Source organism: Acromyrmex echinatior, chromosome 3 (genome assembly GCF_024713525.1).
Source record: "Acromyrmex echinatior isolate Ae372 chromosome 3, ASM2471352v2, whole genome shotgun sequence".
Classification (NCBI taxonomy): domain Eukaryota; kingdom Metazoa; phylum Arthropoda; class Insecta; order Hymenoptera; family Formicidae; genus Acromyrmex; species Acromyrmex echinatior.
In genome coordinates, this window is record NC_141854.1 from 20,332,169 (window position 1) to 20,348,798 (window position 16,630).

A 16,630-nucleotide genomic window follows, 5' to 3' on the forward strand; every position below is an offset into this window, starting at 1 on the left:
TAGAGGTCAGTAAAGATGTATATATGGAACGTACATGAATTTACCTACAAATGAAATGTCAGATTTTTATATATTAAAAAGTATTTGTTAATATTAAATATTATTTTATAATCAATATATTAGAGAAATTTAAAATGCTAATAAATATATAATAATTAAAATTTTCTCAATCAAATAGTAATGCAAAACATAACCGATTGTTGATAACTAAATTAAATTTAATTGCGGTTGTATATGCATAAAACTTAGAAATACAAAATATGAATCTAATATATTTTGTTGATTAGAATAATAACAAAATATTTGACAGAGATAATAAAAAATTTTTATGATTTAGAAGTATCATTTTTAAACATAAAATTTATTTACTGTTTGCTTTTAATTAAAATTATTATTATAGTATATCAAATTATATTATATTTTTAGTATATGTAAAAATATAATGAATAAGTTAATTAACATTTTTAAAGATTATCATTTCCCACATAGAAAATGTTTCTATACTAGAAAATTCAACAGCAAATTAATCAGAAAACTCTAAATATCCAATTAGCAATAATGTGACAAAAATTTTATTTGAATTAAGGTATTTAATTACAAAAGTAACCTAATTTTTTTTTAAATTGCTATTTTTTAATATCACTTCATCGGCAGTAATTGGCATAATTAAATTGTATATGTAAATTTGAGATGAATTCAAAGAATACCGCGGTGAGTCGATCGTGCAGCCACCAACCAGTCGATTGTGCCATTACCATCTGTATTAACTCGTCACGTAAACTACCTAGATTGAATCTGTTCGATAATGCTGCCAACACAAGAGCTTGAAGCACAGCAGCAAACACTGGCAAACATCTTTTTAACTTCACATGGAAACATCAAGCTTTTGTTTACGATTGATAATTTGACAGCCGTTGTGAAATTTAGCAGTCTTCTGAGATATGGAAAATAACTCGCTTAAGGAGCAACCCGTAGAAAACACAGGTTTCTTAACGTAATTTATTATTGAGAAATCAAGCCGGGTAATTTATTATCCTAATCTTTATTACAGATGTCAACCAGGACGAGTTGATACTTCAACAACAGAGACGTATCGAGAAGGAGGTTAATATATCGTTTGTGTTATGTTTAAAATGAATCTTTGAAGACGTATTAAGTTCTATTTAATTCATGTGATTAGAAATAAAATTTATTATATATTCAAATTAAATAACTTTATAGAAGTATTTTTTTATTTGTGAGAGTCTCAATGTGAAATAAAGATTATTTATTTTATTAGTTTCAATTTTTTTATTATTTGATAAAACATAACTATATTCAAGCAATTATATTTTATTGTTTTTAATAATATCACTTCGTAAAGACTAATTTGACAAATTATAAAATATTTTCTTTTGAATGAATATTAAAACTTCCATAAGATTTTCATTTTTTAATATTTATCTTCTACATTTCAGATTTCGGAATCTATAGCATTAGTTGGTGAAAAGGAACCACTGAAAAGCTTAGAACAAGAATATGCGGAAGACGATGTATACCTTTCGAAGGCAAAAGCCTTGGCTCAAAAATATTCTTACATTAGGAGAACTAGACCAGATGGCAATTGTTTCTTTAGAGCATTTAGTTATGCTTATTTGGAGAAATTAATTGGGAATAAAGATGAGTACGAAAAATTTCGTGATTTAGCTTTAAAAAGCAAGGATAGCCTTGTAGCTCTAGGTTTTCCCCAATTTACAGTTGAAGACTTTCATGATACGGTAAGACTTTACTCTTTTAGTTTTAAATCATTTTATTTACATGTATTAACTTATAAACATAAATTATGAGATTGTTATATTTTTCAAAAATATATATATTATTATATAATATACAAGATTTTCATAGCCTATATAGTATATATAAATGTATGTGTATATGATGTTTGATTAGCTAGTATGATGGCACAACAGAATTTATTGTGAGGAACACGAGTTGTTTTCATGAATTTTTGTTACAGTTTATGGAAGTTATTGACAAAGTAGGTGGTAGTGACACAGATTCCAGTCACATGGAATTACATAAATTGTTCAATGAACAAGGTTATTCCGATTATGTTGTTGTGTATCTTAGATTAATTACATCTGGTCAGTTGCAGCGTGATGCTGATTTTTACCAACATTTTATTGAGGGGGAACGTACTATTTCAGAATTTTGCCATCAGGTTCGTATCTGATGTTAGCATTCCATCAATCTTTTTATATTGATATTTACTCTAGTATATTTTTTTATATTTATACCATGGCCATTGCTTCTATTTCTTAGTGTTGAATTTTTTTATATTTATTTTAATGTATTTATTATACTTCTTTTTTTTTTTGCTAGGAGGTCGAACCAATGTATAAGGAATCTGACCATATTCACATTATAGCAATGAGTAGTGCCCTAGGAACTGGTGTTAGAGTTCGTTACATGGACAGAGGTGCAGGAACTGAAGTGACTGCTCACGACTTCCCTGAAGGTGCTATACCAGCTGTGCACTTATTATATCGTCCTGGTCATTATGATATTCTTTATCCTTGATGAATCTGACATTACGTCGATTTTTTTAATATGGTATAAAACGATTTCTAAAATGGCCAGATCTAAACTTTAAACTCTATTTTCAAAAATATTTTAATTATAATACAATGTATTATCTTTAATTTGTAAACAGAAGAAGCAGATTTTGTGTACACATTTTAGAAACTCTTAAATGCGTTTATGAGTTTGTCGATATATCATAATGTTTATAAGAATTATTTTTAATTTTAAGGCTAATTATCTGGAATAAAAAATATCAAAGAAACTGATATATTGTGTTATTTAATTTTTACTTCTCTCTTTTTTTGTTTCCTTGTTTAAGTATTTACATAATTATTTCCCCCCCTCCTATTTAAATATTTATATAAATAATGTACAAATTCAAGCTTCATTTCTAAAAAAAAAAACAAATACATAGTTGAAGTACTCTCAAAAAAAATATTATTTTGACTTCATATTCCTTCCATACAGAATAAGTTATATTTTTATTTATACATATAAATTAATATTTCGAATAATAAGTGCAATGCATATTCTTTCTTAATCTACAAATCACAGAAATTAAACATTTTCTAGTCTTCATATACTTGACAGCAAAAGATTCATAACAAAAAGAAAAATAAGAGAAAGACAATGTTACATAAATAATTTTCAAATTATAATATATTACAAATTTAGAAAGACGCATGTTCTTAAAATTAATAATCAATCCTGCAATATATAATAACATTTGCATAAATATTTGTAAATATAAATATATATATCCTGTAGATATTCATCACATAGAACTCTTATATACAACATAAAATATATATATATATATATATATATCCTACATTATCGTTGCATAGATCGTACTTGCTCAGTGACTTCTTCTAACATTACCGAACTTTTATCAATTGCATCCATTTGATATTCCAAATGAGTAGCAATAAGTGCAAGTTTCTTCAAATTGGATTCTATCATTTCCAATCCATGTTCCTGTTGTGCAAAATTCCTTGCTGCATGTGTCAAAATCTATTAGGACAACAAGATATATTTAGTAACAAAACAATATCATAACAATATCAACCAATTTTCCTAGAAGCCAATTAGAAAAATAAGATATTACTTCGTTGCTTCTGGAACCTCGTTGTATCTGCCTAGCAAGTGAAGCAATATTGTTGACATTAACTTGCACTCTATCTGCCAATCTCATCTTTGACTCAATGAACAAGCTACGTGCGCTTGTACTGGATGCTGAAGCCATATTGTATTGTTTTTCATTAATTGTCGGGTAAGCCTTGCTCTTAATATTATCCAGGATAGACTGTGGCGTTTTGTTTATTGGTATTTTTATGAGAAAGATTATTTCATTATCTGAAAATATTACGTTACAATTGAAAGCAATGTTCCTTATAATTTGCATCTCACTTAATATTACCTTAAAGATACCTTTTTTTATATATGTACACTTTTACGTATTTGACGTTTAGATGCGTTGCATCTAAAAGAATGGATCGATTTTTACACACCACACAGCGTTATAAATGATTACAAATGCCTTGCAACGAATTTGACATACAATTGACTGTTCTTTGTAATTACACGTTTTTAAATAATTGAAAAGATAAAGGAAAAAGAAAAAAGTTTGGTTATAAAAGTTTTTGCTGTTTTTTATTCTTGCCCTCTCTAAACTGGTGTACATATACGATGCAATAAGTTGAAGTGAAACAAATTATATATTTGTTTGTATATTTGTCTCATTTCAACTTATTGCATCGTGTGTATACAAGTTCAGAGAGTGTAGAAATAAAAAAACAAACTTAATCAGTTTCACAACTGACGGTTAACTTTTAACCGAATTCAACTTATTCATTATTATCTTTTTTCAATTCTAGAATTAGAAAAAGATGAGAAATAAGTTAAACCTCGGTTAAGTTAAGCGAATTGTGAAACTGGGTCTTAAATAAAAACTTTAGAGATTTGTTCGCGTCGTATGCGCCAATGCTCCTACTATAGCTCTTAATCACTGCTAATCACTTCACGCGCTTATTGGAGTTGTTATAGCTCCCACACACTAGACGCAAAAACGCTTGCCGTGCGGCAAAATATAACGTGATAGCCAATAAACTTACAGCTCTTAACATGTTCATTGGTTCCCGCGTTGCATTTTACCAAGTAGCAAGCGTTTCCATATCCAGAGTATTAATCATGAAACTTTATCTCTAGAATGGAAAATGAAAAGTGAAAATTATAATCATTGAAATTAATAGAGATTTTTCACTTTTCACTTTTCATTCTAGGAAAAAAGTTTCATGATTGATACCAAGTACTCCAGTCAACGAGTCAATATTAGTGTATGTTGGAATTGGAGCATGCGTCGCATGCGATTCGAACAAATTGTTTTCTGTCAAACGTTTTAAAGACCGCTACACATGAAAGTATCTAAAGTGCAAATGTATAATAAAATATATTTTGATCGGTAAAATATTCAATAATAATTCCGCTAGAAATGTGATAATGTCAATATTGGACTTTCTATCATTCGAGACGTTTATCTTAGATTTTTATCATTAAATAATTTCATACACAGTAGCCTTTATTCCATACAAGTACTGACAAGTGTAGCATAGTGCAAATGGCGTTTTTTTTGTAAAATTGGCGTTTCATTACCTGTTTTAACCTAGAATTCATCACGTGAGAAAAATAGTTTTAAAAGTTATTTATATTACATATTATATTAAGTCATATTTATTGCATATTTTTTTAAGATTGCAAGATATATTTTATTGTCTACGAAGTATATATGAACAGGTAATGTCAATACGTCTATTATTTAACAAGCAATTACAAATGAAGGAGAATATTTAATTTTTAAGAGCTCGTACTTACCTAATATTGAAATCTATATAAAAACTATTAAACATTCGCTTATGTTTATGAAAATCTATGAAATGATCTGAGTATTCCGTAAAAATTATGATATCTCAATTGCTCAAAAATTGAATTACTTTGTCTTTAATGTTATGATTTGATATAAAACAATTTAATAGATTCAAATAGGATTCTGAAATCTTAATGTTTTGACTGTTTTTGTAATGCTTATCTTTTTGAATCTTATTGAATAATATAAAACTTTATATGTGTACATGATTATTAGTTGGTTTCAAAAAGTTTGTAAAATATATTGTCTTATATAGTCGAATTAAACAAAGTTGATATTTATATAATAATATAATTTTAAAGTTGTTAATAAAACTGGATTATGTTTTAGCAGATAGCATTACTTGTAATATCAGAATGGGATATGAGGATAATGATGTCCACAATAAAAAAGAATCTGCTGACAAAAATATTAAAATTAAGATGAAAACATCACAAGATGAAAATTGTGATTTGAAGAAAAAAATAGAAAATAATGATACCCATAAAGTTAAATATAAAGATAAAGGTATAAGGAAAAGGACAAGAATGTCACAAAGTGAAGATAGTAATTTAATGAAAGAATCAGAAAATGAAGATGCCTATAAAGTTAAATATAGGGATAAAAATATTGAGAAGAGAAAGATGTTGCAAGATGAAAATAATGATTTAATAGAAAAATCAGAAAATGAAGATATCCATGAAGTTAAATATAGGAATAAATATATTAAGAAGAAGATAAAAATGTCACAAAATTCAGATAGCGATTCAGTGAAAGAATTAGACAAAGATGCCCATCAAATTATATGCAAAGATAAAGATATGTGGAGTGATATAAAAATATCACAAAATGGTAGTGATTCAACGGAAAAATCAAAAAATAAACATGTCTATAAAGTTAAAGGCAAAATTAAAGATAGAAGTAAAATAAACACATCACAGGATAAAAATAGCGATTCGATGTATGTTTCGGAAAATGAAGATATTGAAAAAAAGATAAAAATATCACAGAATAAAAACAAGAAAAACAAATACACTGATGAAGCTAGTTCTAGAAATGAAGATGTGGAAGAAAAGTGTTGCGTTGAAGCAACACACTTAGTCCATAAAGTTAAACACAAGGGCAAAAATATCCAGAATGAGAAAAAAGCTTCACAGGATGAAGGTAGCAATTCAATGAAAGTATTGGAGAATAAAAATATTCATGAAGTTAAATACAAAGGTGACAATATCCTGAATAAGAAAAAAGTCTCATGGGATGAAGATAGCGATTCGACGGAAAAATCGGAAAATGAAAATGCTCAAATTAAGTGCAAAGATAAAGATATTGGAAGTAACGTAAAAATATCACAAGATAATAATTCGATGGAAGAATCTAAAAATAAAAATGCCTATAAAGTTAAACTTAAGAGATTTAAGAATAAAAATATCCGAAATTGGATAGAAATGTCACAGAATAATGATAATTTAATGAAAAAATCAGAGAATATAAATGTTGAGAAAGTTGAATGCAAAAGTGAAAATATCAAAAATGGAATAGAAATATCACAGAATACAGATAGCGATTTAAAAAAAGAGTTGAAGAGTGAAGATACAATTGAATGTAAGGATGAAGGCATAGTGAAAGAATATTATGTATAAGAATGTTACATAAAAATATTATATTATTATATATTCTTTTCTATCATAGATGAAGGTATCGGAAATAGGATGAAGACATTACAGGAAAAAAATCATGATTCGAAGAAATTTTGTGAGAGCAAATACATTCATAGGGTAAAGAATAAATCTGGAGATGAAGATATAGAAGAATATTGCAGTGAAGTAACATATCTAGCGCGGCAAATGGCATCAGCAGAGAGACCTTGCCAAACAGAAATATTCGTAATATAATCTTGAAAAAATTTTAATTTGATAAAAAGTTTTTTAAATAAAATATGTGTATATGTATATATATATATATATATATATATATATATATATATATATACATATATTTATATAACTATTTTTCATTGCAGAAATTGTACAATTTAAACGTGCAATTAAGACACACGGTACCACCACAGCATATGATTGAAACACGAGCTGGGTCTCATATGCCGACACGAAAGGAAATAGAAGAATTTGAAAAAATAATACCAATCAAGAAAGGCTCATATTCTTTTGAAGAGGACAATATTATTGCTAATAATTGGAAAACATTTTGCAAGGTTAGTATGCAAGATATCTGCTTATTATCTAATTCTTAGAAATATATTTAGAATAAAATTTAAACATTTTTAAACTTATAAATAAATATATATAACTAATGCAGAAGTTTTTACAATGTTGATTTTGAAACAGATACACAATTGGGATGTAAATAAAAGTAAACCGTTTTTACGATTAAGAATTGGCAATTTGACATACATGCGTAATACTAGAGAAAGACGGAAATTTGTACAATTTTTAGCCAATGGTTTACCAGAGAGAACTTTATATAGTGTCTATCATAGATTTAAAAATTTATATGAGAATAATCTTCAACGCAGGTAATATATAATAAAATATATTTATATACAAATATTTATCTATATTCTTGAATATATCACATACGAATATAATATATAATATAAGTATGATATAGAATTTTTATAAAGATATTATTACAAAGATTTCTGCTTGATGAAATTTTTTTCTTTGTCGATGCCATTTGCCGCGATATGTTCCTTATATTATTTATTTTATTACAATGTTTTCCTTTCACGCTTTCATCTTTATCTTCCATTCAACAAATATAGTTGTTCTTTCACATTTTTTTTTATTATTATGCGATATTTTTCAAGAATAGATCTCACTGCCGTCTACATAAATGCTATCTTTTTTCAATGTAGATCAGTGTAAAAATCACAGCAATCTCATCCAATCGCAAACTCACTAAGCTAATGATAGCATCAAATAACCTAGAAACTTGAATAATTTGCTTGATTTTTACACTATAGTCCACACTCAAAAAGGATGTCATTAATGCATGGCACATTGTACATGATTTTGATCTTATATGTATTTTTATATAATTGTGAAGTATAACTTTAGTGTTAAGTATAATTTATAACAATAGTAATGAAATATTAAATAAAAATGGCTAGGTTTAAACCTGAAGAAGATGAAATGATAATAGATCATTTAGAAAATAATCCATCTCTTGAAGTAAAACGTAAATATGCTGATTTGGCTAAAGTTCTTCACAGAACAAGACATTCCATTTGGCGACGTTATCGAATATTAAATAAGAAAAGACGTAAAAAGGATGAAGATGATTGATGTATTATTTATTTGTAATAAAAACGTTATTTTGATTATGATGAATTATTATAATAACAAATTAAATTAATACAATATAAGGCTCTTCAAGATAAACTCAATGTAAATATAATGATGTAATGAGGAAAAGCCAATGTGAGCCACCACTAATTGTTCGTGTGTAACAATATATATATTAAATTAAAATTGGAATACAGGTTTCAACCTGATATTGGGTTAGTGTATAAAATGGTTGGTAGGATAAACAATTATATATATGTAAGCACTAAATCACCAAATCATCGTTAATCTATTGTCACTACTTAAAATCTTCAATGTCTATTATATTTTGCTGAATAAACAAACTGCATGTTTTAGAAATTATCACTAAAATAGAATACCAAAATTAATATAGTCAAATTATAATTATAAAATCAAAATCACTAAAAATTTACGTTGGAATCAGATTAACGATGGTCTGTTACATTGTGAAATTATAGAGAGATATTTGTATTGTGTGAGAGTTCAGAGCAAAATTACAAAGTGAGCCGACGATTCCAAAATAAATATAAAAATAAATATGTGTAAAAATAAGAATACGTCCGTCGAAATTAAAATCAAGATTTTAAAACATAGAAATCTTCCGCAACTAAATCATAATATAGGGGGTTCAATAATTTCGTATCATTTTGTTAATTTAATCCATTTTTCTGTTTTTTGATAAAAATTGACTCAGAAATTAATCTCTTATTGTAACTCCTTTTCTCATTCAAAATTGAAACTTTACTCCAATCAAATTAATGGTTATGTTCCATTCTATGTTCTATGATAACAGACTACGATATCGTATTTCTATTTACTTGATTACGATGTAACCAAAGGATATCCATTTCTTAATAATATTGATGATTAGTTCAAAATTTGTTTCCTTATGGAAAATGGCTTTTCCTCATTACATCATTATATTTATATTGAATTATTATAACGTTTTTAAATAAACTACAAAAATATAATAAATAGAAACTGGGAGATTTCATCCTCTATTTATACCTCTATGGTTTTTCATTAGCATATTTATAATATGTAATATATATATAATGACATAAAATAAGATTATAAATACGCTAATGGAAAACTCTTATTAATTCTATTAATATGTGCTAGGATGAAATTAAAGAATGTATTTTTATATATATAATAAGAAAGAATATATATATAATAAGTATATATGATAAAATATTATAAATATATATAAGTATGTATGATAAAATATTAGAATTTTTTTTAATTTACTTCTCTCATCATAATATCTTATTTTTCTAAAAAATTTATATGGCTTATTAATGAACAACATTTTTTGTATATAATGCTCTTTACATAAAATTATTATTATAAATATTCTATAAAATAGAGATATAAAAAGAAATAATAATAGCGTTACACTTGGTTCACACAACTCTTTAACTTCATCAAATCGGACAATTTAATGATAAAAATTCGACAAGTGGACATCTAATAAATAGTTTGATCATTAACCCATGTAGTGAAGCATTTTTTTCATCCGAATAATTTGTATCGTGTAATTAATTGTATTGATGAGGATCGAAATATATCCATGTATTCATTTTCTTAATAAATTGCGTTTAAATTACACTCAAACACCCTGTGTTGATATTGGCATTACTTATTGTTTCAGATAAAAGAAATAATGTTCACTAAATTTTTAATATCTGTTATATTATACAAATTATACTAAAAATTACCTCATACATTACACATAAAATATAGTAGAAATGAAATTCTATTTTTTAATCTGTAGCGTGTATATTGCTCAATTCTAATTTTTTTTGTACTAAATTAAGTATGAAATACCTATCGTTTAATTAAACATTTATTATTAATTAATTTCATTTTTAGTTTCTTCAAGTGCTACTCTGTTTATATAATGAAAAGAATTTAAAACCTCATATATAACTTTTATTAATACATCTTTTTATAACAAATAAATAACCGACATGTTAAATTATGCAGGCGCTGTGGGAAATAAAACAACTCTGTAAATATATTTTGTATACGTATATTTTATATACGTATATTTTGATTAATAAAAAATTCATTTAATTGTATATTGATAATCATATATTGGTGGAGAGATTTATGTCGCAACAAGATTTATAGACTGAAAAGCTAACACTTCTATTAGCAGTACAAAAAAATATAATAAAACTAATGAATAATACTAGCCAAGATTTTAAAACAATAAACTTTATCTTCATTCAGTATTTAGGAGAATAAGATTTACAAATTTTATACCATATTAAATATTTAAATGAATGATGATCAGTCTCGTGTATAACTTATTATATGTATAATATAATTAATATTATGTATATGTATATTTGTACATTCCTTACTTATTTTTGCTCCATTTTTAAAATGATCATTATTAATTACTATTGTTTTCATCGTTCCGTTTAATTAAAAATTTAAATAAATCTAAATTTTATTGCTTTAAATATGATCTAAGAAATGTTTTTTAACTATAATCAACGATTAAATGAATCATATATTCTGATTATTACTTTCAAATATAGTATTTTCAGTTAAAAGATTATATATCTCAGTATCTATATATCATCTACCTAACATACGTTAAGATTTTCATTTTTAATGAAGTTAAAAAATATGATTCGCATTCTTGCATGTTTATACGCATTATGATATAATCATTTCGTATTTTATATGTAATCTAAGTAATTTTTGTAAATGTGTACATACATAGCATGAATATGATTATCATTCATTTAATTATGACTTATTTTGATGATGGAATATATACCAATTAAGTTTATTAAATGAGTAAATTGTATCGGCGTCTTTCATTTGGTTATCATTTACACGATAGTCACAGCTCAGAAATTGTATACCTGATATTACATTTCTAGCGCTATTATTTTTGTACATAAATTACCAAAATGTTTAAGATGTACTCTAAAAACACAAAAAATAATTAATAATTACGTTTACGAGTCTGCAGATACTATTGCGCTTCTATATTCTTTTTATTAACATTGCGAATAAATCGACTTCGAATTCTCTCTTAGCTTCACTCATTTACTGATTTAATTTCTCAAATCAATTTTCAGATAATCAGATAAATAATTCTACATGAATAATTCTACATATATAATTCTACATAAATAATTCTCAGATTCAAATAATCAGATAAATAATTCTTCTGATAAAAGAAAAAGTAAACTCAGCTATACGAAAAAAATCCCCTTCTAAAGTAGCATAATAATGCAAACAACTATCATGCAATATATGGTATAACAAGATCTGGATTATACGAAACATACAAAAATATATATATATGTGTGTGTGTGTGTGTGTGTGTGTGTGTGTGTGTGTGTGTGTGTGTAGATATATACAATGTTGAAACATGTAAAGTCCACAAATATTCATGCCTATGATATCAAATAATAAAAAAATAGTTCGCAATTTTAATAATAGTACTTATTTCATTTTGCAAACTTTTATCCTCGTATAAACATGAGTACGTTTTATTTTATTATACCACAGATATTTATTTACGTGTTTTTAAAAGTAAAGAAATTAGAGTCTTCGAGTGTGCCGAATATATTTAAGGAACATTTTTCATTATGAAAAATGAGTTGTATGTACATTTATAGACGACGTGCAGCTTATGTTACACGTATTTTGTATATACGATTTACAGCTGCATACACAATTTATACACAACACTCATCGCAGATAACGCTTGTAATCTATGATAGCACTTCGTTCTTAAAACATTTGACCTATCATAGCGACTGGTCGCACTGCTTGTCCATTATTGACGTTATTCATATTTACGTGGATATGAGTGATTGTATGCGGTATATGATGATGATTGTGATCATCAACAATCATCTCGCCATATTGGGCGCGACAACGCTTTTGGTGTGCAAAAAGGCTGCCGCTGTGGCTGTACGCGGCGCCGCATGTTTTGCATACGTACGGTTTCTCACCAGAATGAGTGTACGTGTGCTCCTTTAACGTGCTGAGTCTCTTGAAAGCCTTACCGCAAGTTTTACATAGGTAATTTGCTTCACCAGTATGCCGGGTTAAATGCCTGCGAAAAGCCGAGCTCACAGCGAATGCGGCGCTGCATACATGACACACAAACGGCTTGTCGCCCGTGTGAATACGAATATGATTCGCCAGGCTCGTTGTGGTCGTGAAGCCGCTGTTACATGTCTTGCATACATGTGGCTTAATGCCGGTGTGAGTTCGCATGTGGTAGGTGAGAGATGAATTGCTTGGATACACCTTACTGCAGATGTGACACAAGTACTCACGCGGTACCTTCTCTTTCGGCTTATGCGTTTTCTGATGGAGAACGAGACGAGCCTGACTTGCACAAACTTTTCTACAAATCTCACAAGTAACCGGCTCGGCCTTAGGTTTGTGCATCGATACGTGCCGTCGCAGACCTTTCTTGGTGGCCATGACCTTGTCACAATGTTGGCATTTGTATTCTCCGGTTCCTTCCTCGTCGCTTTCCTCTTTCTTGACATTTTCGCTCTCCGGAGGATCCATTGTATTGTTGCTTGGCATATCGTCATCCGAATCGTACAGCTTATTATCATCCATCAAATTATCCAACAGCCCATGCCCGTGCTTCTCCGCGTGTTTCTTTAACGTATCCGGCCTGAAGAACCATTTCTTACATACGGTACAAGAGTACTTCTTATCGCCATGTACCAGGGCATGTCTTCTTAGATTCTTCAAGGATGAGCAATACTGGTTGCAAATCTCACACTTGTACAACTCTGGCGCATTCTCGAATTCGTCCGCTTCATTCGCAAGCCCAGTCTCGTCGTCAGTATCATCTTCACTCTTGAATTCTTTCTTCGGTTCTTTATTATCCTTTCGCTCGCTTGTGTTGATCTGCTTAATCATATCGTTTACTTTCTCTGTATGTGACTTCAAGTGCCTCACGAGACTCTGAGACTTTGAGAATGACGCATGACAAAGCTGACACGCATGCGGTTTTGATGCATGAATCTTCTGATGATTCTCCATGTTTTCTTGCTTGTAGAACATTTTTAAACAGATATCACATTTATACTTCTTTTCATGGACCAAAGCATGCTTCTTCAGACCCTTCTGTGTTGCATATTGTTTGGAGCAAACCTTACATTTAAACTTGGACTCCACTGAATCTTGGCTATCACTACTCGGCTCGTAATAATTGTCAATAACCTCGTCGTCGCTGTATGTTTTAGCAGATTTTGTTTTTCTCGTAGATGTGCGTTTTTGCGGGACGTTTTCCTCTTCTTCTATATTATCATTGGATAAACTTTCAGTCACGAATTGCTCCTCCTGAACTATATTATTCTTTTCCACATACTGATCGGCTTCCTTAATTTCGTCATCCTTGTTTTGTAAATTGATAATGTTAGTATCCTGTACATCTTCCTGTACTATTGTCATTTGATGAACCTCACTCTCTGATATGCAAGAATCCTTCACCTCTTCTTTACTTCCTTCAAATCCAATAGAACAGATGAATAACTTTTCGTCTGGTATTTGAATTTGATTGGTATTCAGATTGACTCTGGGAAATGAATCGGTGGTTTGAATGTACTCTTGCGCACTCGTAACTACTTGTATGTCTTCCTTAAAATAATCCTCTTGAAAGTGGTCTGACTTTTTTGACTGTACAAATCTCGTTTGTAGATCTGTCTGTGTATAAGAATCCTGCAAATCCTGAAAAATCACATAAACTATCATGTATTTTCGTACATAGGCAAATATAACTTGAGAAGACTTGATGTTTTTACCATGGTAGACTTAATAGATTTGACAGGCTTATTGTAGTACATGCGCAATCTTGCGTCAGAGTATTGACACTGTTGTCTGAACTCATGGGCGACACTAGCCTTGTAAATGCAGTCGTTACATATCAGGGAAGGTAATCCATCCTGCTCGTCTATCTCAATGGAGCCACAAATTTGTATTTTTTGAGAAAGACCCGTGAGATTGTTCACTTCTTGTGTAGAGGAAAAGATTGATGACAAATTGGTACCCTCTTGAAGACAGATCCTGCATACTCTATCCATATTAACTGGTAAAGTAAAGTAATCCGAAGTCATTGTTCCGTCGAGGATGGAACATTCACCTGCGACAAGTTATCTGTAAGATAAAAAGAAAGTATGCAACAACAAACTAAACAAAGCATTCTTCTTTGCAGAATGTAACTTTAATCAAACATATGATTATCAGATGTAATTATAAATATTAAGTTCTGACGATCCCGTACATGTAAAAGACAAAAACAGAAGTTTCGTCATCTAGTAACAATAACGCAAATAAAGTACAGACGGCATCATTACAATATGTTGCATTAACATCGCGTAATACGTTGACGAACGCTTTCGCATGACATGGTGAGCAATCTACGAGGCAATTTAATATATCTCATGACGAGAGTCCCGCGGGATCGGATCTCGTAGCCGGGCGCAGCCATGCAAAACAAGATACCGACGTGTGACGCCGCGAGAGACATTCCATTCCCTACGTCGCGCAAATTCCGTGCGCGTACCGGGAGAGAGATAAGGAATTAAATATACAAATACCGGAGCGGTTCTCAACTTCTCGATGCGGGGCGCGTTCATGCGTCGTGCCACCCCCGACCCGATGCTGCTACTATGACAGTGACGCCCAGTGGACGCGGTGTACTGTTCTCAATCTCTTTCGAGTCTCTTGCAGTCTCTTGCTGCTGAACGACGTTTAACGTTTTCTTTTCAGGACTGTTCAAAGTGCTGCGCGCTCACGATGGCTTCGCATCGAATGGAGACGCGATGCGCGTCGCTCCATAATCGATCTGTCGATTCGTGGAGACTTCAAACACTCCGAATTCCGTCCCCGACGACTCTGCTCGGCCTTTGTCTCTCAGCTCGCTCCGATCGACGATCGACGGGAAAGTTGAGAGCAATCTGAGATGAACACCCGAAGGTCTCAAAGTGTGGGTGGGTCAATACAAAGAAGAGCTGAGATCGTGAGAGCGCACGTATGTACGTACATACGTGTGAGTGCAAAAATCGGTTGTATCGGAGACCGATTAATTGATCAGCGGCTCGCCATCTCTTTCTAAACCATCTTTATAATACAGTGAAGACGAAACGTATTACATACATATGTTTGCCGCTTAATGAAGCATGCGATACGCGCCTATATCTATATAAAAACTGATAAGAACAGTCACTGTTCAGTGTTCTATGAAATAAACGGCTCCGAAAGAAATACAGAACTCATGCGCATGCGTCATATGAGGGGCATGACAGTCGTATCTAATTGGTTGAATTTATATATCTCGTAAAAAATTGTCCATCATTTTTCGCTTAATTTTAAAAACTAAGTTATTAGATATATTGATGTTATATTATATTAAACTCAATTTATGTTTGTAAAATATCTGTCCCATATATATAGCATAGACTTTCAAAAGATGTCCTAAAGACGTCCAGAAGACGTTTATATCCTAAAGATGTACATACATTCTCAGGACATACAGTACACTTTATCCGAGAAACATCCTGAGGATGTCTTTAGAAAGTTGTACATACATATTTTCTGATAAAGTATTTTTTTATATCATTATGCAATATTTGTTTTTTCGATTTATCACATATTCGAACTACAATCATACATTAAGATTATTATATCGATGGCTTTTTATTTTAGAAAATAATAATTTAACATAATTTTGGAAAAATTTAAATGTATACAATTAAGTCTTTACCTGACACAATTAAATTTTGATATGATAATATACACACACACACACAAACACACACACACACACAGTATACAT

The 16,630-nt window shown here is 29.7% G+C and overlaps 4 protein-coding genes across 17 annotated transcripts; 2 read left to right on the forward strand and 2 right to left on the reverse strand.

Annotated features, from left to right (window-relative positions):
* The first annotated feature begins 797 nt into the window (after positions 1-797).
* Positions 798-2,828, forward strand: LOC105146232 (ubiquitin thioesterase otubain-like). The gene is made up of 5 exons (XM_011056368.2): positions 798-984; positions 1,052-1,104; positions 1,458-1,757; positions 1,997-2,200; positions 2,362-2,828. Exons 1-5 carry the CDS (start codon positions 942-944, stop codon positions 2,557-2,559), a joined length of 798 nt encoding a protein of 265 aa, XP_011054670.1. The 5' UTR covers positions 798-941; the 3' UTR covers positions 2,560-2,828.
* Positions 2,829-2,983: 155 nt separating this feature from the next.
* Positions 2,984-4,817, reverse strand: BORCS7 (BLOC-1 related complex subunit 7). Of its 9 annotated transcripts, XM_011056358.2 has the most exons (5): positions 4,470-4,642; positions 4,124-4,235; positions 3,983-4,045; positions 3,671-3,918; positions 2,984-3,576 (listed from the first exon to the last, which is right to left on the reverse strand). In XM_011056358.2, the coding sequence occupies exons 4-5, from the start codon at positions 3,806-3,808 to the stop codon at positions 3,397-3,399; spliced, it is 318 nt and encodes a 105-aa protein (XP_011054660.1). In that variant the 5' UTR covers positions 3,809-3,918; positions 3,983-4,045; positions 4,124-4,235; positions 4,470-4,642; the 3' UTR covers positions 2,984-3,396. The 9 variants fall into 9 exon arrangements, with proteins under 9 accessions (XP_011054660.1, XP_011054663.1, XP_011054662.1 ...); XM_011056361.2 differs by lacking the exons at positions 4,124-4,235; positions 4,470-4,642 and adding an exon at positions 4,677-4,817 and having other exon boundaries at positions 3,994-4,045; XM_011056360.2 differs by lacking the exons at positions 4,124-4,235; positions 4,470-4,642 and adding an exon at positions 4,677-4,817.
* LOC105146231 (uncharacterized) lies at positions 4,758-10,407 on the forward strand. Of its 4 annotated transcripts, none has more exons than XM_011056366.2 (6): positions 4,758-4,898; positions 5,819-7,066; positions 7,154-7,347; positions 7,485-7,676; positions 7,810-7,997; positions 8,595-10,407. In XM_011056366.2, exons 2-6 carry the CDS (start codon positions 5,842-5,844, stop codon positions 8,767-8,769), a joined length of 1,974 nt encoding a protein of 657 aa, XP_011054668.1. In that variant the 5' UTR covers positions 4,758-4,898; positions 5,819-5,841; the 3' UTR covers positions 8,770-10,407. The 4 variants fall into 4 exon arrangements, with proteins under 4 accessions (XP_011054668.1, XP_011054669.1, XP_011054667.1 ...); XM_011056367.2 differs by having other exon boundaries at positions 4,760-4,898; positions 5,816-7,066; XM_011056365.2 differs by lacking the exon at positions 4,758-4,898 and adding an exon at positions 5,012-5,355 and having other exon boundaries at positions 5,816-7,066.
* Positions 10,408-10,709: 302 nt separating this feature from the next.
* On the reverse strand, positions 10,710-16,627 carry LOC105146228 (uncharacterized). 3 transcript variants are annotated; one of them, XM_011056355.2, is made up of 3 exons: positions 15,393-16,627; positions 14,598-14,949; positions 10,710-14,523 (listed from the first exon to the last, which is right to left on the reverse strand). In XM_011056355.2, the coding sequence occupies exons 2-3, from the start codon at positions 14,907-14,909 to the stop codon at positions 12,556-12,558; spliced, it is 2,280 nt and encodes a 759-aa protein (XP_011054657.1). In that variant the 5' UTR covers positions 14,910-14,949; positions 15,393-16,627; the 3' UTR covers positions 10,710-12,555. The 3 variants fall into 3 exon arrangements, with proteins under 3 accessions (XP_011054657.1, XP_087261073.1, XP_087261072.1); XM_087404947.1 differs by lacking the exon at positions 15,393-16,627 and adding an exon at positions 15,150-15,386; XM_087404946.1 differs by lacking the exon at positions 15,393-16,627 and adding an exon at positions 15,077-15,386.
* Between the last annotated feature and the right edge of the window lie 3 nt (positions 16,628-16,630).